This window comes from Bos mutus, chromosome 18 (assembly GCF_027580195.1).
Source record: "Bos mutus isolate GX-2022 chromosome 18, NWIPB_WYAK_1.1, whole genome shotgun sequence".
Lineage (NCBI taxonomy): Eukaryota > Metazoa > Chordata > Mammalia > Artiodactyla > Bovidae > Bos > Bos mutus.
In genome coordinates, this window is record NC_091634.1 from 9,728,275 (window position 1) to 9,752,276 (window position 24,002).

Consider the following 24,002-nt stretch of genomic DNA (forward strand, 5'->3'; position numbering starts at 1 on the left):
ACCACCCAACTCCTCCCAGCGATACCTCAACCCACTTGGGATCCATCTTATTTTCTTTCCTAGTTGGCTTTCCAGTTGTCCCAACAGCATTGATTGAACGAAGCATCTTTTTCTCACCACACTGGTATGTCTTCCCACTCCGGTATTCTTGGGCTTCTCTTGTGGCTCAGCTGGTAAAGAATCTGCCTGCAATGTGGGAGACCTGGGTTTGATCCCTGCGTTGGGAAGATCCCCTGGAGAAGGGAAAGGCTACTCACTCCAGTACTCTGGCCTGGAGAATCCCATGGACTGTATAGAGTGCATGGGTCGCAAAGAGTCGGACACAGCTGAGCGACTTTGACTTTCACTTTGATATGTCTTCACAGCTCAGACTTTTCACTTTTGGTGTCATTCTTTCAACATATCTCCCGTTTGCACATCTTCTCCATACCATGGCCTGTGCTGAGTGCTGGGGACACAGGGGTGAGACAAACCCTGTCCCTGCCTGTTGTATTCATCCTTATCTCATCCGTCCATTAACACTGCCCAACGGCTTGTCTGTGCCAGGGCCTGTGCTGAGCAGTGGTGGGGACACAGCCCTGCCCTGATGAGTCTCCAGTGCAGAGCGGGACACAGGCCCAGCCCTCGATGATGAGGGGTAGTTAGTGGGTCAGTGCTGGGCTGGGCAAGCCTGGAGGGGACCTTAGCCTGTCTGTGGGTTTGGGGGAGGGCTTTGGAGAGAAGGGGATGACTCAGAACTCAAGGAGGAGTGAGCCACAGTGGAAAGATGGAGGCACAGGTGCAAGGGTCAAGGTGTGAATGAGAGGAATAAGAGGCTGGGGTGGCTGAAACGTAGACGGTGGGACCAGATGGGCATCCAAAGACAGATCACACAGGGCCATGTTAATACATTTGGACCTGGTCTGGGAGGTCATGGTGACAAAAGAAGGGCGGCAAGGAATCAATTAATTTGCTTTATTATTTTTCGAAGAAAATTGATTTCTGCTAATAAAGGTAACACTTGCTCAGTGCAGAAGACCTGTCTAGCCTCTTGTCTGTGCTGTCAGCGTCCTGTTGTACTCTGGCACACACTTCTAGGCATGGCCCCCTCAGCGCTCCCTGAGTTTCCTGTCTCTCAATATTTGTCAAGAAGGGGTGGTGACCTCATTTTGAACTCCTCTCTCAACTCCTGTTTACAAGTGGCAGAATCCTAAGCTAATGGGCAGGGGCATAAAAGCTCCGGAAGTGTACAGCTTCAAGCTCAGCTGCATCCAGGAACCCAGACAATTCCTGGAAGGCGCAGTCCCCTCCACGGGCCCTGTGTTTCTCTGTGCTGTCTTCTTTCTCAGGCAGTCTCTCTCTTTGGGGACAAGATGGCCTCAGTAACTCCAGTTTCACATCCCACTCACCAGGCAACCCCAGAGGAAGGAGGAGGCCTCTTTCCTGAAATTCCAGGAAAAGTCCCAGGGCTGAATGCCAGCATCTGAAGATGAGGGGAGGGTCAGGTTTACCTGAACAGCATGCGGGAACAGTGGGGGAGCGGCTTCCCCACAGGAGGGTCGGGGAGAGTTTCCAGAAAGAGGAGTGGATGCTGGGCTGGCAAACCTAACAGATACCCACTTCACGGGGGCTTTAGAGGAAGAGCGGGGAGAGGGCTCTGGATTCCTGAAGAGAGAGGCCTGGGAGCTACTGGTATGTCAGTGGCCTAGACCTTCCCTGTGCCCCTGACTGCCAAGGTCACAGCTCAGCAGAGCCCCTTTCTAAAAAAAAGTGCCTCAATGAACGATGTGGCCTCACTCCCAGCAACTCCCGGCTGGGCCACTGGCCTTCACTCTTGACCTCTGGGCATTGACCACCAGTCCCAGGCCAGAGGGGCAGGCCTGTAAAATTTCAGCATGGCACCCGCTCCCTCAGCGGTTCCTGGAGTCCTCCTGGTTCACCCTCTGCAGCTTCCTGTCAGGTGGGGAAGAGGTTCTGAGGGTCCTCAGCTTATCTCCACTCTCAGGGGCACCAGGGCCTGCTATCCTGGTCTCCTGCCCCACCCCACCCACAGGTGCCCCCCCCCACTCCCTCCAGGCCATTCCGCCCTCTCCGCTCTGTTCTTGTGGCTTCTGGCTTCTTTCTACCCGATCACCATCTTAGTGGGACTTGAGGGAAGAGCAGAGTATTTCATCTAAACAGGCTTGACCCCAAATTCTGGGTCCAGGGTGGCTTGTTTGTTGATTTTTGGGGAAAAAAATTTTAGTTATCTGTTTTGTCTTCAGTTTTTGGTTTCAAGTTCCCATAGTTTAAGGGTCAGAAGAGTTAAGTAGGGGAAAGTCTCCCGCCACTTCTGTTCCCCAGGCACGCTGTTCTCCTCCACATCGGCAACCATGGTTATCTTGAGTATTTTCCAGAAAAAAACAAACAAACAAACAAAAGACAACTGTGCATTTCCAAGCAGATGCTGATATGCACCCCCGCCACCCCACTTTCTTTTTCCGTGAATTCAGCAAACAGGAGACACTGTGCTGGTCCTCACTGCTTTTCACTGACTGTGCTCCATGGCATCCTGGAGAGAATTGTCTGTCTACAACAAAAAACTTCCTTACTCTCAGCTACTGACAGATTCTTGTAATTTCTGAGACTGTAGATAGTCTCGTAGGGTCTTCCTGGTTTTGTTGTTGTTGTTCTTATATCATAAACGATGCTGCAGAACTCATGTGCCAGGCAAGCCTTTCACACCTGCAGGGTGAATCTGGCCAGAAGCGGAATGACTGACTCAAAGGTGTGCAACAGATTTACCCTGGCAGCCGAGAATGTTCCCAAGGTTCATTTCCTCCCAGTCTTGCCACCTGGAGGCTATTTCTTTTTTAAAAAATTTATTTATTTGGCTGCACCAGGTCTTGGTTACAGCATGTGGGATCTAGTTTCCCGATCAGGGATCGAACCCAGGTCCCCTGTGTTGGGAGCATGGAGACTTAGCCTGTGGACCACCAGGGAAGTCCCTTCTTCTTTTTTTTAAATCTTGTTCCTTTGAGCTCAGGGTAGATTTAAAGAAAAGTTGTGAAATGGTGCAGAGTTCTTGCAGACCTTTCCTTCAACTTCCCCCCATGATAGCATCCTCTCTAAACATGGTACAGGAAGCAAACCCAGGGAAGGAGCGCAAGTGCAGTGCTGGTAACGCAGCCACCCATGGCATTCCCATTTCACCAGTGTTTTCACCAAAGTCCTTATTCTGTCTCCAGATCTCATCTGGTGTCCCGAGTTAGTTGTCACGTCTCTGTAGCTCCCTTTAATCTGTGACAGTTTCCCGGTTTGTCTTTGTCTTCCTTGACCCTTTCGAAGAATACTGGTTAGTTAATTCTGTAGACTGTCCTTTGATCTGAGTTTGTCTGATGCTTTCCCGTGACTGGAAAGAAATTCCACGTTTTTGGCAAACATAACCCAGAGCCAGTGTGTGCTTCTCAGTGCACTGTGTCAGGAAATTTAGGATATCAGCCGGATTTCTGGTCATACCGACCTTGGTCACGTGGTCGAGGTGGTGTCTGCTAGGTTTGTCCAGTGTGAAGTTAGCATTTTTCCATTTGTAGTTAATCTAATTTTGCAGTATATACAAGGACCAAGTCATTAAGTCATTGAAATTAATGTAATACTCTATGTCAGTTATACCTCAATAAATAAAATGGGGGACTTCCCAGTGGTCCAGTGGCTAAAACTCTGTGCTCCCAGGGGGAAGCAGGGGGCCCAGGCTCAATCTCTGGTCAGGGAACTGGGTGCCATGTGCTGCAACTGAGACCCAGCACAGCCAAATAAATAAATAAAAATTTTAAAATGAAATAAATCTCTTGGGGAAGACACTCTGAGACCATACAGATATCCTGTTTCTCCTGAGACTTCTGCCCACTAATTTTAGCGTCGTCTATGGATCTTATCTGCGGCAGTTATTATTGTGTTATTTATCCAGTGTTGATTTTCTGTTTCCTTCTTTTCTTCTCCATTTACTATTTGGAAGTCTAACATAGGAAGAACTGTTCCTCCCTCTTGGGGGCTGTTTTACCAGTCACTGCGATGAGGGAAAGGGGGTTCACCAAGGACATGGAGACTGGATCCAGGCCCAGCCTGCCTCCAGCCTGTGGTCTTGGCATTTGTAGGAGCAAAGAGGACCCTCTGGGTATTGCTAACAGTGACCTTGTCTCCCAAGCCTGGAGGAGCACACCCCTGTGTATTTTCTGTCATCTCCCTGCACCACACCCAGTGAAAACTTTTCAATTTTGAGATTCAGGAGCCTCAGCCCAGGCCTGATTATAACAACGACAATAGCTGCCCAGTATGGAAACCTTCAGCTGGTGCCAGTCTTGATGGAGTCACACACCCTATGGGTAAGGATTATTATTAAACCCTTTTTATAAAGCAGGAGACTGAGGCTTGGACAGGGAGCATCGCTGGGCCTCCAGCCTTGGAACTGCTGAATCCAAGGCTGGCTCTTAAAATAGCAGGTTCCCCTGCAGGAGGGAGCAGAGGGACAGCGTCCCACCTTCATCTCAGGCCAGCAGAGGGAGACGGAGACCCAGTGTCCCCTGAGGTCCCTGTTCCTGGAGAGGAGATTTCTCCTCTGTGTTGGGCACCCGGCCAAGAACTAGACAGCTGCTCAGTTCACCTGTTACATTCAGAGCCCCTTTCCACATTGGCCATAGACAGCTTTCGTCATTTCTAAGACCACGGCATCTTCGGGGTTCACTTGCAGGAAAGAGAAAACACTCCAGCTCTTTTAGAAAAAAGGATGGTTCTCAACATTTTATTGTTAATATAAACATTTCCAAACATACAGCAACATTGAAAGAGGTTTACATTGAATACCCATATACCCCCACAAAGAGTCTCCCAGTAGCATCTTACTGTACTTCCTTTACCACGTTTTGACCCATTAGTCCATCCCTCTATCCATCGATTAATCTGTCTTATTTTTGGTACATTTCCAAATAAAGTAGGCAGAAAGCAATTTAATACAAAGGATGAGGTTTGCAGAGTCATTGAAAGGGCTAGAAGAAGTGCCTCTTGGCTGGGCTTCCAGGAATACCACCACAGAACTGACCCACCAGGGGAGATGCTGCCTCTGACGCTGCCTGCTTGACTTTTGTATTGAAGAACACACTGATTTAATGCCATCCAGGGGCCAAGAAGCCATCACACCCCTGAAGTTGGTAATAGGACACTGGACATTTACCTTGGAAATCCTTGAGGTCCCTAACCTACCTTCACCAGCAGAACCCATGCAAAGCTGCAGTTGGGGGACCCTATCTCAGTAATGTCTCCTTGCAAATCCTGGGTGATGCGTCTCATTGGTGGACTCTTAACTCATATCCTGGTCTCGCGTGGTCAGTCAGTTGGGGAAGTACCTTGCAGCCTGTTGGTACAGGAAGGCCCAGTCACCTGGGACTGTTGCAGCACAAACAAAATCATCTACTTCTGGCAGCTGAGTTATTTTCCACTTTTTACCTCTGTAAACCTCACTGCCAGGAACATCCTTGAGCCACAACTAGAGAAAACCCTTGCAAAGCAATGAAGAGCCAGTGCAGCCAGAAAAAAAAAAAAGAACATCCTTGAATGCCTGTCTTTCCCCCTCCTGGATCTCTTGCCTCTCTGGTGCTAGGAGGAAGACCAGCAGACTGGCCTGCAGCTCAGGAGAATCATGAGGAAGGAGAAGGTCCAGAGAGAAGTTTCTGCACCATCTTGTGGTTTATGAACTCAGCAAACTGGGGCCTTTGGCTCAGCATGTTCATTTGCTTGCAGAAAGAAATCTGCCTTGCCACCACATGCTTCATCTTCCCTAGCCATCATCCTTCACCCTCCGGCTAGAGCTGGAAACCTCTCTAATTTGGTCTGTTTTGCAGACAAGGAGCCCCAGACCAGGAATCTGTGGTCCATAACTTAGAATCTTGGAAAGAAGAGACCACTGGTGACCCCGGGCCGTGTCCTCAAAGTGAAGGTTCAGGAAGGAAGGGGAGGAGTAAGGGGAGGGGACGATGCCTTCTCAGGGCCTGGACGTTCTTCCTGTAGTATTTCCTGCAGTTGTCCTATTCTGACTTGGTATTGTCTTCAGAGATGACCAGGAGCTCCATCTCAACTGAGCAGCTCTGATGGAAGGAGCAGTAGAGCCCACAGCCCTCTCCGTGCGCTCCCTGGGATCCAGGGCCACACTGCCTCCACTGAGTCACCTGCACATCGCCTGGGGGCCAGAAACAGCTCAGCCTGGGCCTGGGCAGAGCTGGGAGGCGGGCTCCCTGCCTGGGAGTGTCTTGGGCCCCTCCCCTCTTCACTCTAGTTCAGCTTTGATCCCCCTTTCTGGGGACTGCCCTCATCTCCTGTGGTATTTGTTGACTTCACCCAGCTAACATCCGCTCCTCTTCCTTCCTGGCTGGCTTAGTCTGTTCTACTCTATTTTATTCTCGTCTGTTTCTTTTAGTTTTTTTTTTTTTTTTGCCACACCATGTGGCATGTGGGATCTTAGTTCCCCAACCAGGGATTGAACCCACATTCCCTGCACTGGAAGGTGGATTCTTAACCATTGGACTGCCAGGGAGGTTTCCTCTTTTAATTTTTAATGACTTTATTGAGGTATAATTGACACATCATAAACTGCATGTATTTAAAGTATACAACTTGATAAGTTCTGACAAACGTGTACACCCATGAAACCATCACCACAGCCTAGAGAGTGAACATAGCCGTCACCCCAGGGTATCCCTGTGCCCCTTCCAGCCCCTGCCTGTGACTCCCCGATCCCTAGGCAACCACTGATCTGTTGGAGAGCAGCTTGCATTTTCTAGAATTTTATGTAATTGAAATTACACAATGTGAATTAAAATGTTTTTACTTTAAAGAGACGCTGGTTACCACATACCACATTGATTTTGCAGCTTATGATCATAGATCTGCAATTTACAACTCCTGCTTGGAAGGCTGTCATACCCACATCTCACCTCACATTTACCACCCTTCAGAAGATCCTGGCTTTCACACCTCCTCTTCCTATACTCACCCCGGGTTCTTGGCTCAGGGAGGGCAAGCTGTTAAGAGAATGGCCACAGCAGGAGGCAGAGGAGAGAAGAGTGAGGACTGACTGGGTCCAGGGGGTCTCCAGCAGGGTAGTTACTGGAGAAGGTGATGTGTCAGATCCTCCTGCTCGAGTGGACCCTGGGCCCCATTACACCGGCTGCTGGCGGGGCCCGCCACCCTCTGGGGTTCTCCTGGCTGGTGCACACTGACACTGCAGCAACAAAGCTTCCCGAGAAAGATCCAAAGTCTCCTGAGATATTTGTGATTAACTTCCCAAGAACCTGTCTTCCCCATGAAGGTTATTCAAGTGATCTTATCACATGGCCATAAAACTTCAGGTCATCAAATGGTGTCATGCACCACTCACGTGCCTCTGGCCCTAATAGTCACTGATAAAGTCCCCTCCTGGTGCGCCCCAGTGGTCCTGCAGATCAGCCCCTCAGGAGTGGCTGGTGCCCAGGGTGCACCCCTGGGTAACTGAATGCAGAGCAGGCCCCTGGCCTAGCAGGTGAAAGAAGCTCCCTGCTAAATGGTCCCAGCATGTGGGGGTTAACATGCATTCCTCTGGACTCCAGATCTTTCTATAAACCCATACATACTTTTTTTTCTTGGAGAAGAAAGTGATAAATTCCTAGAATCAGAACTGTGAGTCAGTGTTTTCGTTTTCTTCAGATAAATACCCAGGAGTGGGTTTGCTGGATCATATGGTAGTTCTATTTTTAATGTTTTGAGGAACCTTCATACTGTTCTCCACAGTGGCTACACCAACTTATGATCCCACCAACGATGCCCACGAGTTCCCTTTTCTCCAAGTCCTCACCATCGCTTGTTATTTCCTGTCTTTTTGATAATAGCCATTCTCATAGGTGTGATAGCTCACTGTGGTTTTGATTTGCAATTCTCTGATGATTAGTGACGTTGAACATCTTTTCATGTACCTGCAAGCCATCTGTATATCCCCTTTGAAAAAATGCCTGTTCAGACATCCTCTGCCAGTTGAGTTGTTTGGTTTTTCTGTTGTTGAATTAAATGAGTTCTTTATATATTTTGGATATTAACCCTTTATCAGATATATGATTTGAAGATATTTTCTCCCATCCCATACGTTACCTTTTCTTTTTGTTTATGGTTTTTCTTTACTGTGCAGAAGCTTTTTTAGTTTGACTTGTTTATTTTTGCTTTTGGTGTCAAATCCAAAAAATTGTTGCCAAGACTTATGTTAAAGAGCTTACCACCTGTTTCTTCTAGGAGTTTGATGGTTTCAGGTCTTACAGTCAGGTATTTAATCCATTTTGAGTTAATTTTTGTATGTGGTGTAAGATGTGTGCATGCTAAGTCACTTCAGTTGTGTCCAACTCTTTGCGACCCTATGGACCATAGCCTGCCAGGCTCCTCTATCCATGGAATTCTCCAGGCAAGAATACTGGAATGGTTTGCCATTTCTTTTTCCAAAGGATTGTCCCATCCCAGGGGTCGAGCCTGCGTCTCTTATCTACTGCATTGGCAGGCAGCTTCTTTACCACTACTGCCACCTGGGATAGTGGTACAATTTAATTCTTTTACATATGGTTGTCTAGTCTTCTCAGTGTCTTTTATTGAACATAAATATATTTTTGAAGATAATATTTCTTCATGATTCAGTCTTGGAAGATTGTATGTTTCTAGGCATTTATTCATTTCTTTTAGGTTGTCCAATTTGTTGGCATACAATTGTCTATAGTACTCTCTCGATCCTTTGTATTTCTGTAGAATCAGTAGTAACTTCTTCATTTCTGATTTTATTTGATTCCTCTCCCTTTTTTTGGTGGTCAGTCTAGCTAAAGATTTATCAATTTTGTTTATATTTTCAAAGAGCCGGCTCTTGGTTTCATTGACCTTTTATGTTGTCTTTTTAGTTTCTTTTTCATTTATTTCTGCTCTGGTCTTTGTTATCTCCTTCCTTCTATTAACTTTAGGCTTCATTTGTCCTTCTTCTTGTTCCTTGAGGTATAAAGTAAGGTTGTATATTTGAGAGTTTTTGTGTTTCTTGAGGTAGGTGTTTATCACAATGAACTTCTCTCTTAGAAGTGCTTTTGCTGAATCCCATGAGTTTCGGTATGGTGTATTTCATTTTCATTCATTTCAAAGTATTTTTTATTTCTCCATTGACCCATTGGTTGCACAATACATGTTGTTAAATCTCCACATATTTGTGAATTTTCCAGTTTTCTTGTAATTGATTTCTAGCTTCATACCAGTGTGGTCAGAAAAGATACTTGATATGATTTCAGTCTTCTTGTTAAGGCTTGTTTTGCTGCCTAACACATGATCTATAATTGGAGAACATTCCATGTACACTTGAGACTTGAGAAGAATGTCTTTTCTGTGACTTTTGGATTGAATATTTGGCTTAGACAAGTCTTTTAAATGTATTTGTGTTTTCAAAATTACATTAATTACTAATGTTGTCAAAGGAACATGAGTATTTAAAGAGTCAAATACATCTATGATTTATGATAAAAAGAAGAAAACTCAACCATCTTCTTTTCTACCTCAGTTCCTGTTCCCCAGTTTAACTATTTTATCTGTTTTATTGTATTTACCACTGTATTTTCAAAAATTGTTTTCCCTCTTAGAACTGCTTTTGCTGATTCCCATGAGTTTTGATATGTTGTATTTCATTTTCATTCATCTCAAAGTATTTTTTAGAATTTCTCTTTGAATTTCTTCATTGATCCATTTGTTGTGCAATATATGTTGCATAGTTTCCTTTAAAATTTAAAAATAGAACTATATACGATCCAGCAATCCACTCCTAGGCATATATCTGGACAAAACAGAAACACTAATTTGGAAAGATACACGCACCCCAGTGTACATAGCAGCACTTTACAATAGCCAAGACATAGGAACAACCCAAGTGCCCATCAACAGACGATTGTGATTTTGCTGGGAAGAAGAGGGACCTCAGTCCTTGTCTTCTTTGAAGGAAGAATTTAGCAGAGATTAAGACTGTGAAACAAAAATAAAGCATTTATTAGAAGCAAAGTATGTGTGGAAGAAAACACAGGGGAACTCAGAGTGAGTTGTGTGTCAATAGGAGAGAGTTAAGTCTCTTACATCCGGGCAGTCTTTGGGTTGCCTCTGACACCATCTTGTCTGTGCCCATCTTTGGTCTGACTCAGGGTCCTCCCCAGTGTGTGTGCGTCTTTCAGCCAAGATCAGTTCAAACATGAAGGTTTCTGGGAGGTTGTCAGGACAAATTATGGGCTGGTGTCTCCTCCCTCCCTTTTTCTCTCCCCTGGACTGAGGACCTTCTCTGCCAGTGTATCAGGCAGGGAAATCCTCTTAACCACAAGAATTAGAAGAATGTGGTTGCTTTGGCTTTTACGCAATCAAGGCCCTGATGATACCTTCTGTCTCCAAGTATCAGCCAGGAGACTGGTTGGAGCTGTTCAACCTGGGGCCCCATCTATGTCCTGCCTCAGTTGGATTAAAAGAATGTGATATATATACATCTAATATGTGTGTGTATGTGTGTGTGTGTATACATACATATAGAGAGAGGTGTGTGTGTGTGTGTGTGTGTGTGTGTGTGTAATGGAATATTACTTGGGCATAAAAAGTAAGTAGTGCCATTTGCAGCACATGGATGAACCTAGAAAGTGTTATGCTTAGTGAAATAAGTCAGACAGAAAGAAAGGAAAATACTATTTGATATCACCTATATGTGGAATCTAAAAAATAATACAAATGAATGTATATGTAGAACATAAACAGACACACAGATACAGAAAACAAATTTGTGGTTACCAAAGAGGAAAGGGAAGTGGGAAGGGACCAATTAGGGGCATGGAATTAACAGATACTAACTATATATAAAGTAGATAAGCAACAAGGGTTCACTGTATAGCACAGGGAATTATACACATTATCTTGTAATAATCTGTAATAGAGTATAATCTGCGAAAAGACTATTACTATGCTGTACACCTGAAACTCTTGTTCACAATACATAATATATTCAGTTCAGTTCAGTCACTCAGTCATGTCCGACTCTTTGCAACCCCATGAATCACAGCACGCCAGGCCTCCCTGTCCATCACCAACACCTGGAGTTTGCTCAGACTCACGTCCATCGAGTCAGTGATGTCATCCAGCCATCTCATCCTCTGTCGTCCCCTTCTCCTCCTGCCCCCAATCCCTCCCAGCATCAGAGTCTTTTCCAATGAGTCAACTCTTCGCATGAGGTGGCCAAAGTATTGGAGTTTCAGCTTTAGCATCATTCCTTCCAAAGAAATCCCAGGGCTGATCTCCTTCAGAATGGACTGGTTGGATCTCCTTGCAGTCCAAGGGACTCTCAAGAGTCTCCTCCAACACCACAGTTCAAAAGCATCAATTCTTCGGCGCTCAGCCTTCTTCACAGTCCGACTCTCACATCCATACATGACCACAGGAAAAACCATAGCCTTGACTAGAGGGACCTTTGTTGGCAAAGTAATGTCTCTGCTTTTGAATATGCTATCTAGGTTGGTCATAACTTTCCTTCCAAGGAGTAAGCGTCTTTTAATTTCATGTCTGCAGTCACCATATTGTAAATCAACACACCCCAATTCAAAAGGAGAAGAATTGAAGGTGGCAGTGCGCCACCGTGATATGATGTTAAAAGTTCCAGCAGAGTGACTAAGGGCAGATGAGCAGGTTAGGCCAATCCTGCCTTTCTCTTGGCTAAAGCGACCTGTGAAATTCTCTCCCGCTTGGGAAGGGCAGCATTCTTGACTCCTGAAAGATAGGATAAACATCAAGCTTTATTTAAGATATAAACTTCAAAACAGACAAGAATGTTTGGGCAAAATTTGGTTGCTTATAGTGACATTAAATACAATAAATTTGAGGACACCCAAAGGAAAGATGAGCCGTTCATCCACTCATTAAACATTGCCTGAGTGCCTTCTTGATGCCAGGTGCTGGGCTGGGCATTTCTGGGAACCTGCCCTTCAGTCTAGCCTCCAGGCAGTGACAAAGGAGTTCCCCATGAAACAGGGAGAATTGCCAAAGATCCCAAGAAACTTGAAAACAGTGAAACCAACATTTCTGGTGAAAGGTCAGACATGCCTGGGTGAAACTGATTTCTGTATCCATTTTAGAAGCAAGGAGTTCTACATCCGTATTTAAAGAAAAAAAAAAAAATTCAACCTGGAATAAACAGTGTCATGATAAGGGAAGCCTGGGAGCTTCGCCAGCCTAGAGGAGGTGTTTGATGCAGCCTAGCTGTCAGAGAGGTGTCTTCCTCTAGGAAGAAGAGACCCTCCAGCTGAGACCTAAAAAGTGAATTGGGCACAGTGGGAAAAGAGGAGTGCAGGGCTGGTATCCCGGGCAGAGGTGAACTCAGCTGTGAGATGGAAGGGCAAGCAGAATGCGCCTGCGCCCAGCCCTTGCGGAGCTCGTGACCAGTGGGGAAGACAGATCTGTCACCAGTGATACCCAGGATTGATCAGGGCTGGGATGTAGGAGCCCAAGGAGCTGAGGATGCCCAGAGGGGTCTTAGTCCTGAAAAAGGAAGCACCTGAGACACACCTTGAAGAACAACTAGGAGTTAGCAGGCATTTCAACAAAGTCAAAAGATGTTTCTTTGAAAAGGTTAATACTACTCAAGGGGAAAGACATAAAGTTCCATTAAAAGGGATGAAAGACAAAAGATGAATTCAGATCCTAACTCTAGGATGACAAGAGTATATCATGATCAACTATAGCCCCCAAATTTGGCAATGTAGAGGAAATGGACAGTTTCCTTGAAAAATACAATTAACAATGTTGACACAAGAAAAAATAGAAACTCTGAATAGCCCTATATCTGTTAGAGACTTTGAATCTATAATTTAAAACCTTCCCCTTAAAGAAAATCACAGGCCCAGATGGCTTCAGTGATAAATTCTTCCAAACATTTAAGAAAGAAATGAGGTCATTACCCAAACTCTTCTAAATAATAGAGAATGTGGAACACTTCCTTATTCATTTTATGAGTCGAATGAGATACTGATAACCACAACCTAACGAGGTCGTTATAAGAAAGAAAAATTTTAGGCCAAGATCCTTCTAAACATGGATTCAGATATTCTGAACAAAAATGTTAGCAAGTAGAATCCAGCACTGTATAAGAAAGATAATACTTTATAACCTAGTGGGATTTATTCCAAGACTACAAGGTTGGGTCTAGCATTTGAAAAGCAGTCAAATATGTGGGGTCCCAGTTTTGGACAGTCTGTTCTTTCCCAGTTCTCTATTTGTCCTTGTTCCAGTACTGTCTTGTCTTAATTACTTTAGCTTTGTAGTTAGTCTTGAAATCTGATTGTGTAAATCTTCCAACTTTGATCTTCTTTAAAATTTTCTATTCTTAGGACATCTGCATTTCCTGTGAATTTTAGGGTCAGCTTGCCCCTAACAACGAAATACTTCATTAAGATGTGTGTTGGATTGTCTGGGTTATGCAATTCCCTGTGATTCAGCAGTTTCATTCCTGGGAAAGCTTGCTACTGTAGGCTCTCTGAGTGTCCATCCGTGGGGTGTGGGTGAATGAACTGTTCAGTCAACACACTGGATGAGCTGAACGCATGGCAACACCATGGATCTCACATATTGCTTAACAAAAGAAGTCAGAACAGAAAGAGTAACAGAGTGCTCTATCACGAGGAAGACAGACTAGGATTTCAGGGAGCTTTCATCTATCATGAGCGGTCAGAACAGTGATCTTAGGAGTACCGACTGGAAGAAGGCTTGAGGGTGGGAGCCATTTGGAGTGTGAGAATGTCCTAGATCTTGACCTAGATGATGCTTACATATTACAAAACTATGCAGCTCTTGGGGGAGAATGGGTACATGTGTATGTATGGCTGAGTCCCTTCACTGTTCACCTGAAATCATCACAACATTGTTTGTTAATCAGCTATACCCCAATACAAAATAAAGATTAAAAAAAAATTCTCTAGCTCTACAGTTAACATTTGTATACTTTGTGTAAGTTATATTTCACTAAAAAGGGAAAAAAAGAATGGATGGGGGTGGTCACTGGAGAGAAAGTTATTTACATAACTCAACTGTATCATCACTGTGCACCAGCCCCAGCCAAATGGAAAATGGAGTTTAAAATACCATGAGTAATAATGGCAAAACTATTAGTACCTAGGAATAAATAAAATTAGAGAAGTGCAAGGCTGGCAGAAAGAATGCGAGGCTAAGTGGAGAGAGAGAGAGACCATACTCACGGATTGAAAGACTCAGTGTTGGGAAGATATCACTGTCCTAAACATTGTCTGGAGATTTGGGGATCCAACCAAAGTCTAGGACAGTGGCTTTCAGCCTTTTGCCCATGTTCCAGTCGCACACACAGTCATATAGTCCCACACAAAACAAGAATAAAAGTTTTGTGAAACAGTCCGTGCCCTGAGTTCATGAGATTGGCTTGGATGTTTTGTATTTTTTGTTGTTGTTGTTATATTGATGAGCTTGGTTTTTTGTTTTTGTTGTTTTAGTTCCACATGTAAATGAGATCATCGGGTATCTGTCTTTCTCTGACCAACTAGGGTAATGCCTCCAAGTCCATCTAATATTTTTTATTATGTTGCAGGAAGGGGTACCCCTTCCAGGGCCCGAGAGTGTGCTCTGTTCTAACACCTAGAAATGCGTTGTCTGAGGAGAAACACGTGCTGACAAAGCAAAAGACTTCATTGGGAAGGGGCACCTGGGTGGAGAGCAGAAGGGTAAGGGAACCAGGAGGACTGCTCTGCCACGTGGCTCGAGGTCTCAGGTTTTACGGTGATGGGGTTAGTTTCCCTGTTGCTCTGACCAATCATTCTGACTCAGGCTCCTCCCTGGTGGTTCGTGCATCACTTAGCCAAGATGGATTCCAGCGTGAGGGTTTCTGAGAGGTTGGCAGGATATATCATCTCCTCCCTCCTCCACTGGCTTCCCAGGTGGCGCTAGTGGTAAAGAACCTGCCTGCTAATGCAGGAGGCATAAGCAGCTAGGATTCAGTCCCTGGGTTGGGAATCCCTGGAGGAGGGCATGGCAACTCCCTGTAGCATTCTTGCCTGGAGAATCCCATGGACAGAGGAGTCTGGCGGGCTACAGTCCATGGGGCTGCCAAGGGTCAGACACGACTGAAGTGACTTAGCACTCACCTCCTCCCTGGGCTCCCCCTGAATTCTGGGCTAATTTTACAGGACATGCTGTGGGCGGGCGTATCCTTTCTCCTTTGGTCCCTTCTGAATTCTCCAGGTTAGCATTTGCAGGACCTCATTCCTTATCAGGACCTCCTATTGCAACACAGGTCATGCAAGTGGTTATCATCATACCTGACCAGGGTCAGTCACCAGTTCCCTAAAAATTACATTCTTGCTTATATTTTTAATGATAGTTTGTGCAACCACACCGGCCTCATGACCCACTTATGGGATGAGATATGCAGTTTGAGAACTGTCATGCAAGAGAAGGTCAAGTCATCCTAGAAAGTCATCATCCAGCTGAGAGCAAACTGACGTGCTCCGTGGAGTAAGAGTAGAGAAGCTGGCTGACCTGATCCTGAGGACACATCAAGGCACCGAGGCCCCTCTGCCAGGCGGCCCCCACCCTCACACAGCCCATCACAGGGGCTCCTTTCTAGCGTAGTCACGTCACACCGAACAGTGTCTCCATGATTGGTGCCTTGTATGTGCCATTTATTTTCATTTTTCTGACTTACCTGATGCACAGAGTGCAAGGGACTGTACTATAGCCCCTGAACAGCCAGTGTGTTAAACCTTGATCTTGAGAAAGAATGGTCTGACCTAGGGAGATTGCGGGGTATGAAGTGGAGAGAGGAAGAGGGCTTGCTGGCTTCCTCCTCGGCCATGTTGGGAGCCAAGGGAGATGGTGAGAAGAGTGTAAATATAAGAATAAAATATATATTACAAATCACTTGTAGGAATGGGGAGCAGAGGGGTCAGGGAAAGACGAGGTGCTCATCTCTTATGGTGTGGCTGGGGGACCAATAGGAACTACAAAAGATATCATTTCTGTTGTGTTAGGAATACAACATTTTCAAACACCTGGAGCATCCTTTCTTTGAAGTATTACTGAAATCCACATACTCTTATGATTTGGTGCCTGCCGTTGCCCGGTTTATAAGGAAAAAAAAAAAGAGCAAGTTCTTCTTTTACAGTCAAATTTTATGTTGTCCCTTTTTGTCCTTGAAATTATACTTACAGTTTCATTCCCCGAAGAATTCTAATGAATGATGTATCAGCAACCAAAATATGTACAGAAATTCAAATTTGAATCTGTTTAATTTCCTATGTAAGGTTCTAAATGTTAAAATATTTTCTTCTGGTTTGAATTGCCTTTAAAATTATTGGTCCAAAAAATAAAATTATTAGTCCACAATTAATTAAAACCTTTTATGTGTTCTACATTTTCTGGATAATTATTATACATTAAAAGTAAAATGAGAGGAAGGAAAATGAATCTCCAGATAAGTCAGAAAACAGGACATCACCCCCAATAATCCCAAGTGTCCTTGGATGAATGTTAACTGTCTTATGAGTGAGTCAGGGTTCAGCATCCATTCTGCCTTGTTTCTAAGACTCAAACGCTGAGAATCTTCCTTCACAAAGAAACAGCTAGGCAAGGAAGTTTTTTGTTCCAGCAGCATCAGTCAGCTGTGAGCTTCTTCCAGGATATGTGCCCAGAACCTTACTGTGAGGAGCTCCATCTTCAGAGTCGATGAAGATCTAGGCTGGGAGCCAGACTTGCAGAGGCTCGGGCACCCTGTGCTCACAGTCGCTTAGCATCCATTCCCACATTTCAGCTGCCCTTTCTTTGGATCCAGGAGGTGCCCCCCACACCGCCGCCGCTGCATTTGGGGAAGATCTGGAAAGGGTTCTGCCTCTCTCAAGTGGGTGGGGTGATGGTACCCAGGGAGGTGGCTTGAGAGACAAGCAGAAGGAGCTAAGCTTTCAGCAGTTGACCCTTTCTTTACACCTCCTGGGACTTTGAGCCCTGGGAGCTCCTAGTGACCTTCCAGGAGCTTGGTCCCCAGTCTCAGAACCTCCCCTCTGGGGCACAGTTTCTCATTCCTGGCCCCTTGCCAGAATCTTCTGGGAGATTTAAAGGATGCCCTCAGGGTCACCCCAAGAGGGGTGACTTGGTGTTCCTCAGACCAGGCCAGGGGCAGGGTCTTCTTTTAAGCACCCGCCTGGTGATTTTGGCTGCTGTGTCCCCAGTTCTCTGACCTGGACACCGAGGCGTGGAGGGGCGGGGGTGGCAGGGGGCCCTGAACGCACAACCTGACCCCTTTCTTCCCCCGCAGTGTACCACTGGGTGGAGATGCGGACCAAGATGCGCATCATGGGCTTCCGGGGCACGGTCATTAAGCCACTGAACGAGGAGGCGGCCGCCGAGCTGGGTGCCGAGCTGCTGGGCGAGGCCACCATCTTCATCGTGGGCGGCGGTTGCCTGGTGCTGGAGTACTGGCGCCACCAGGCGCAGCAGCGGCGCAAGGAGGAGGAGCAGCGCGCCGCCTGGGACGCGATGCGGGACGAGGTGGGCCACCTGGCGCTGGCGCTCGAGGCCCTGCAGACGCAGGTGCAGGCAGCGCCGCCAAAGGGTGACCTGGAGGAGCTGCAGGCGCAGATGCGAGAGGTGCGCGCCCAGCTGCGCGCCGGGGACCCGCCGTCCACCCCCGGGGCCGCGTCCACGTCCCAGGCAGCATCCTCACCCAAGAAGTAGGAGCTTGCTGAAGCCTGAACTTGGACGTGGCCTTTTGTGCTCTGATGTGGCCTTCTCCCTGCGTTACCCTTGCCTGTGCTGGCCCAGGGGAAACCACCAGGATGTGGATGGATGGGACTTGGCTTAGGTCACCCTGCTGTGACCAGTGGCCAGCAGGTGAAGCGTTACGTGGCCCCTCCAGCCTCTGACTCAGGTGGTGCAGTCCGCAGTACTCACCCCTCCCGCCCACTCCAAACCGCACAGACCCAGGGCCCAGCCAGCAGGACAGCAGGCTCACTCCTGTGGCAGAAGACCTGGAACCGGACTTGAGCCAGATCAACCTGTCAGCCCCCCGTTTACGGTGATCAGTGTTACGTTTCCCTGGGACGCTCATCCTTGACATCAGAATACCTCCTTTCCTTTGTCAGGTGGCGCCGGCCATTGTGAGGAAATGCAGTGTCTTTCAATGTGCTTCTGCCTCCCTCACCTTCTAAGGTGGGCTCTCTGGCCATCACTCCTCTCTTTGAGGGGAAGACACAGGGGATCTTGGCTTACAGTTGATCCGTCAAATATTATATCTTTCCCCTTAACCTGATCCATGGTTTCTTCCCCCGAGACACTCAAATGGAATTTTCCAACAGAACCAACCGCCACCCCCTTCCTTTGGTCTAGGGCACAACCCACTGGAATGGCTGTGCAGGGTCTTCTAGCAGTGCCCTACCACTCCCACTTCTGGGAGTCCTGCAAATTCGGGCCTGCAGATGGCTAGTCTGGCCTGTCTTGCAGCCTCAGCCCCCTGGTTACCTGTCCTCAGAGTCCCAGGCCTTTCCTGATGTGTCCTTTCCTGCCTTCCCACTGTCATCTTCAGTGGCATCGCTCAGGGTACTGCCTGCCATGGATTAGATGACCACATCCCCATGTCCCATCAGATCTGTAGATCTGTGTGCTCTTGCCCTCCTCTCATGGGGCTCTGGTCCAGCAGACCCTCTTCACGCAGCATTACCCTCCTGCCTCCAATCCCCAACTCACACCTCCATCCCACTGGGCTTGGCTACCAGTTGGTCTTACCTCTGTTATTAGTTTCCAGGACTTCCATAACAAATTACCACAAACTCGGTGGCTTAAAGCAACAGGAGTTTAGGGACTTCCCTAGTGGTCCAGGGATTAACTCTGCGCTTCTAGTACAGGGGGCGCAGGTTCAGTCCCTGGTTGGGGAACTAAGATCCCACATGCTGCAGGGCGGCCAAAACAAACCAAAAAAAAAACACCCCACAACTACAGGAGTTGTGGAGGTCAGAGATCTGAAACCAGGGTGTTCACAGATCTCCCTCCTTCCACAGGCTCTAGGGGAGGACGCTTTCTTGCCTCTTCAGCTTCTGTGCCCTCAGGCATCCCTTGGCTTGTGGCCACATGTCCCCAGCCTCTGCCTCCATCTTCCCATGGCCTTCTCTTCCTCCCTGTCTCTTGTGAAGACTCCTGTCATTGGATTTAGGGCTCACCCTAAATCAAGGATGATTTCACGTCAAGATCCTTGACTTAATTACATCAAAGATTCTTTGCACATAAGCTCCCATAACTTCCTGGGTGAGGCAGCCCAGGAGTACTTTGGGACTCCTGCCAACCCCGTGGGACATTTGGGGAAGCACAAGAGTGAGAGGAACAGTCCAGGAACCATACTTCACAACGTGGCTTCTCTTCCAAGACTCACCTCTGAAGCGGGAGGGGTCTGGGCCCCACCAGTCAGCATTCTGTCTTTCAGGCTGTCGCTGTTTAGTCGCTAAGTCATATCCGAGTCTTGTGACCCCATGGACCGTAGCCCACCAGGCTCCTCTGTCCACGGGCTTTTCCAGGCAAGAATACTGGAATGGGTTGCCATTTCCTTCTCCAGGGAATCTTCCTGACCCAGGGATCAAACCTGTGTCTCCTGCATTGGCAGGTGGATTCTTTACTACTGAGCCACCTGGGAAGCCCCTTTCAGGCTGTAGATGTTGCTTACTTAAAGGAGCCCTGGAGTGAGGAAGTCAGCTGAAGGATGTGTTTGAGAATCATGAGCTGATCTCCAAAACGGGTACAAGGCTTATTGAAATTAGGAGAGAAGTGAGAAGAAAGATGAGAGGGAGGTGGACTACTCGGGGAGGGGGCAGAGATCTCTACATAATAGCGAAAGCAGGGGGTGCAATTCTCTATCAACAGCCCCCCATTGCACTCAGGATCTTAGCATTTGACGAATGAGGTGAGACCCATGCCACATCTGTTTCCCAGCAGCTGCAGGTGGGGTGGGAGGGGCCAGCTTCCTCTCCTTCCTCCCTCACCTACCCTCCCCAGGGGGGTGAAAACCACATGGACACAAGACCCACCCAGATAGGAAACCAAGAAACGGGTTCTGAGATAGCATCTTAATTCCTTCTAGAAGAGCCTCCACTGATACAGAGGGAGCTGAGGAGGTGGGCCCAGGTAGGGATACTTTTTAAATTGGAAGTGACTTGAGTGGGTTAAATGATGAAGGCAAGAGACAGAGCTGCCACAGGATGATGGAGTGGTTGACTGAGCCAGGTGAGCCGGCTCAGTACCTGTTTCCATGGTTACCTCTGGTGGGGGTGGGTCCACTCTGGCACTGACACATCTCTGGATCAGGGTTTCTGGAGGCCAGGGACTGTAACTGCCCCCCACATCACATCAGTGTCAGTGACATCAATGTCAGTGACCTCTCTTGTCAGTTAGATGTGGTCATTATCAGAGTGGTGGTGGTGGTTTAGTTGCTAAGTCATGTCCGACTCTTGCAACCCCATGGGCTGTAGCCTGCTAGGCTCTTCTCTTCGTGGGATTCTCTAGGCAAGAATACTGGAGTGGGTTGCCATTTCCTTCTTCAGGAGATCTTTCTGACCCAGGAATCGAATCCGGGTCTCCTGCACTGCAGGCAGATTCTTTACCAACTGAGCTACAAGGGAAGCCTCTGGTGGAGTTAATTATTGAATTCCAGTTAGGCGCAGGACACTGTTCTAAGTGCTTCATATAGTTGGCATAACATTATTTTCTTGGTTTCCTTGATGAGGAAACTGAGGCAGAGAGAGGGAACATCAACTACCCAGGGTCACACAGGAGGGGAAGAAGCAGACGTGGGATGAGAAGATGGGCAGTCTGGGTTGGAGCTCCTACCCCCTGCGCCACCCTGACCCTGATATAGTGCTGCTCTCGCATCTCGGACTCAGAACTCAGCCCTGACGCATACTCAAGTGCGGCGAGACGTGGGATGTAGCCGCTTCACCCACTGCGTGCGGGTGGGGTCAGTGCATGTGAGGGGAAAGAATCCCCCCAAAACGCACAAGACCAGAGGATGGCTCATCGCTCTGGTTTCCTGCTAGCTAAAATTTTGTATCTATTTGTGACTTGGGAAAAGGGGTTAGAATAAATTTGTAATTCAAATTGGCTGTCTTCAAGTTGGTGTATTTTTTTCCCCACATTTAAAAATCCCTGTTAACCTTAGAAAAACTGTCCTTCGTTTATTCTTTCATTCAAAGAACTGTCACCGAGGGAATTGCCTGGAGGTCCAGTGATTCGGACTCTGCGCATCCACTGCATGGGGCAGGAGCTTGATCCCTGGGTGTTGCCCCGCCTGACCAACAAACAAACAAAAAACTGTCACCAAGGCGCCCACCATGTTCCTCACTGTGTTCTGTGTAGGGCTGGTGACCCAGCTGTGAAGGAGACAGCCCCAACCCTACCCCCAGGGGGCTTACAGTCCAGTATTTCTCTTCCAGTGTTATCTGCCCTGTGGTTATTTGGGAAGGAGGGACTCCTCCTCCTGAGGAGGGCTGTTAGCCATCAGAAGCAAATTCTTCAACAGTGGCTCACAAAAGCCTCATCCGGTGTTCCGAGGACTCTGCCTCTTGTCATCTCCTGGCAGGCCCTGTTGGCCCCCATGTTGAATTCCCCGTTGGGCAGGCCCTTGCCTGGGGAGAGCCACCCCAGGAGAAAATGGACTTCCTGAAGCCCCCACCTGACCCACTGGCCCATCGCTGAGCTGGCCACTGTGATGCTGTGGGGCCAGGCTGGGGTCCCCCAGCCCCTATAGGCAGAAGGAGAGGAGAAGCATGTCCAGAGGAGGGTGGAGAGGGCACCGTCTACCCGCTTACTGGACAAATGTTTACTGCGCTCCTGGCCCTGTTCTATCTAGCAGCTGGGAGGCAGCCAGGAACTAGACAAGGTTGCCGTTACCACGGAGCCACCAGCTAGTGCAAGGACAGTAAAGGAAAAAAACTAGGGTCTTCCCTGGTGGCTCAGTGGTAAAGAATCCACCTTCCAATGCAGGGGAATGTGGGTTCGATCCCTGGGGGTGGGGTGGGGACTAAGATCCCACATGTCTTGGGGCAATTAAGCCCTCGAGCCACGACTACTGAGCTCATGTTCCACAGCTAGAGAGCTGTGCACCGCAACGAAGACCCAGCACAGCCAAAAACAGGAAGGAAGAAAGAAGAAAAACTAATCCGGGTCTGGGTGATGGGGGCTGAGAAGAAAGAGTTCAGGAGTAATGGAGATGGGGGTGTAGATCAGCTGGTCAGGGAGGAGATGCGAGGAGCCCTGTTGGCAGCTGCCAGAGTGAGAAAGGGTTAGCAGGCCCTGCAACAGTGGGGGGGGGTCTGCCTCTTCCTGGACCTGCAAGAGGCTCTGCTATGAGAACAGGGCTGGGGTCAGCGGACTAAGGGCCTGGCGCTGCCTGTCTTTGGGAATAAAGATTTATTGGAATCCAGCCACGCTCATTTGTTTGTGTCTTTTTATGGCTGCTTTTGCATGGCAATGAGAGTTGAGTCATTTGTGAAAAATACCATTTTGCCTTCAAAGATGCAAATATTTACTATTTGGCCCTTTACATAAAAAGAGTTTACTGACCCCTGGAACAGAGTAAGCAAGGGAAGAAGGACGGGCAAAGGGCTCCAGAGGACAAAGGCTGGCCCCCTTGCCTCAGTTGGCACAACTCTGGAGGGGCCAACCAGCTCCGACACGCCCATCAGGTCAGCTCTTACGCCCCCCTGCCTGGGCCTGCATCCATCACGTCCCCACCCACGGGAGCTACTTCCTGGAGATGCCGCAATAACCCTGCCATTCTCAGATTGCAGAGTCTCCATCTCAATCTACAGCAGCAAGGTGAAATAAGACCTATGTTTTATATAATCCACCATATATATGTATAATAATTCACAACTCACCCTCCGTGTTGGATATACATTGTGTAATTCCTGCATTATGTGACATAGTATATAATGGAATATAAAAACATTTTATGTAATATGTCACATAACATCATATATGTTGTGTGTTGTGTGTATGTAAAATTTATCATTGCAACGAACATTTCAGTAATTTACCCTTAATATGTGCTATGTAGTCTGATATCTCCTGTTTTATTGTGTTGCATTTAGAAAAACTACAGATGAATATGTATCATATACCTAATATGTATCATAAACATAAAATCCATCGTATCATAAAACACATGTATGTTAATATTATGTGTTATATAAGGTGGAGTGCTGAAGAATTAATGCTTTTGAACTGTGGTGCTGGAGAAGACTCCTGAGAGTCCCTTGGACAGCAAGGAGATCAAACCAGTCAATCTTAAGGGAAATCAACCTTTAATATTCACTGAAAGGACTGACGCTTAAGCTGAAACTCCAGTATTTTGGTCATCTGATGGGAACAGCTGACTCATTGGAAAAGTCCCTGATGCTGGGAAAGATTGAGGGCAGAAAGAGAAGAGGGCGTCAGAGGATGGGATGGCTGGATGGCATCTCCGAAGCAATGGACGTGAAGCTTGAGCAAACTTTGGGAGATGGTGATGGACAGGGAGGCCTGGCATGCTGCAGTCCATGGGGTCGCAAAGAGTTGGACGTGACTGGGTGATGGAATGACAACAATGTTAATATCATACATACCTTGTTAGAACAAAATTTTGCTAAACAATAATTGCCCTTACTGGTGTGTGATGAACTCTGTTACTTTCTATTCACTTTTTTTTTTTAAGGAAAGCATACACATAGGTATGGATTACACTAACCTCCGTAAAGCAGGCTGCCTTGGGCCATGGTGAAGACTTTGGCTTTTACTGTGGGGTGAGCAGGAGCCAAGGGAGGGCTCTGAGTGGAGGAGGATGTGAGCTGGCTTAGTTTTAACGGGAGCCCGGTACACATTATGAGCGCGGGGCAAAACTGGAAGCTGCCAGCCCAGTGAAGAGGCGACTGTGATTGTCCAGGCCGTGGAGACAGTGAGGG

The 24,002-nt window shown here is 47.3% G+C and overlaps 1 protein-coding gene across 1 annotated transcript in view; it reads left to right on the top strand.

Annotated features, from left to right (window-relative positions):
* Positions 1-23,624, top strand: part of OPA3 (outer mitochondrial membrane lipid metabolism regulator OPA3) — a 38,904-nt gene extending 15,280 nt beyond the window's left edge. Inside the window, exon 2 of the mRNA XM_005900328.2 lies at positions 17,339-23,624. Coding sequence (XP_005900390.1) covers positions 17,339-17,757 — 419 coding nt within the window. The 3' untranslated portion in view covers positions 17,758-23,624. The remainder of the gene's footprint in view (positions 1-17,338) is intronic.
* Positions 23,625-24,002: the final 378 nt, after the last annotated feature.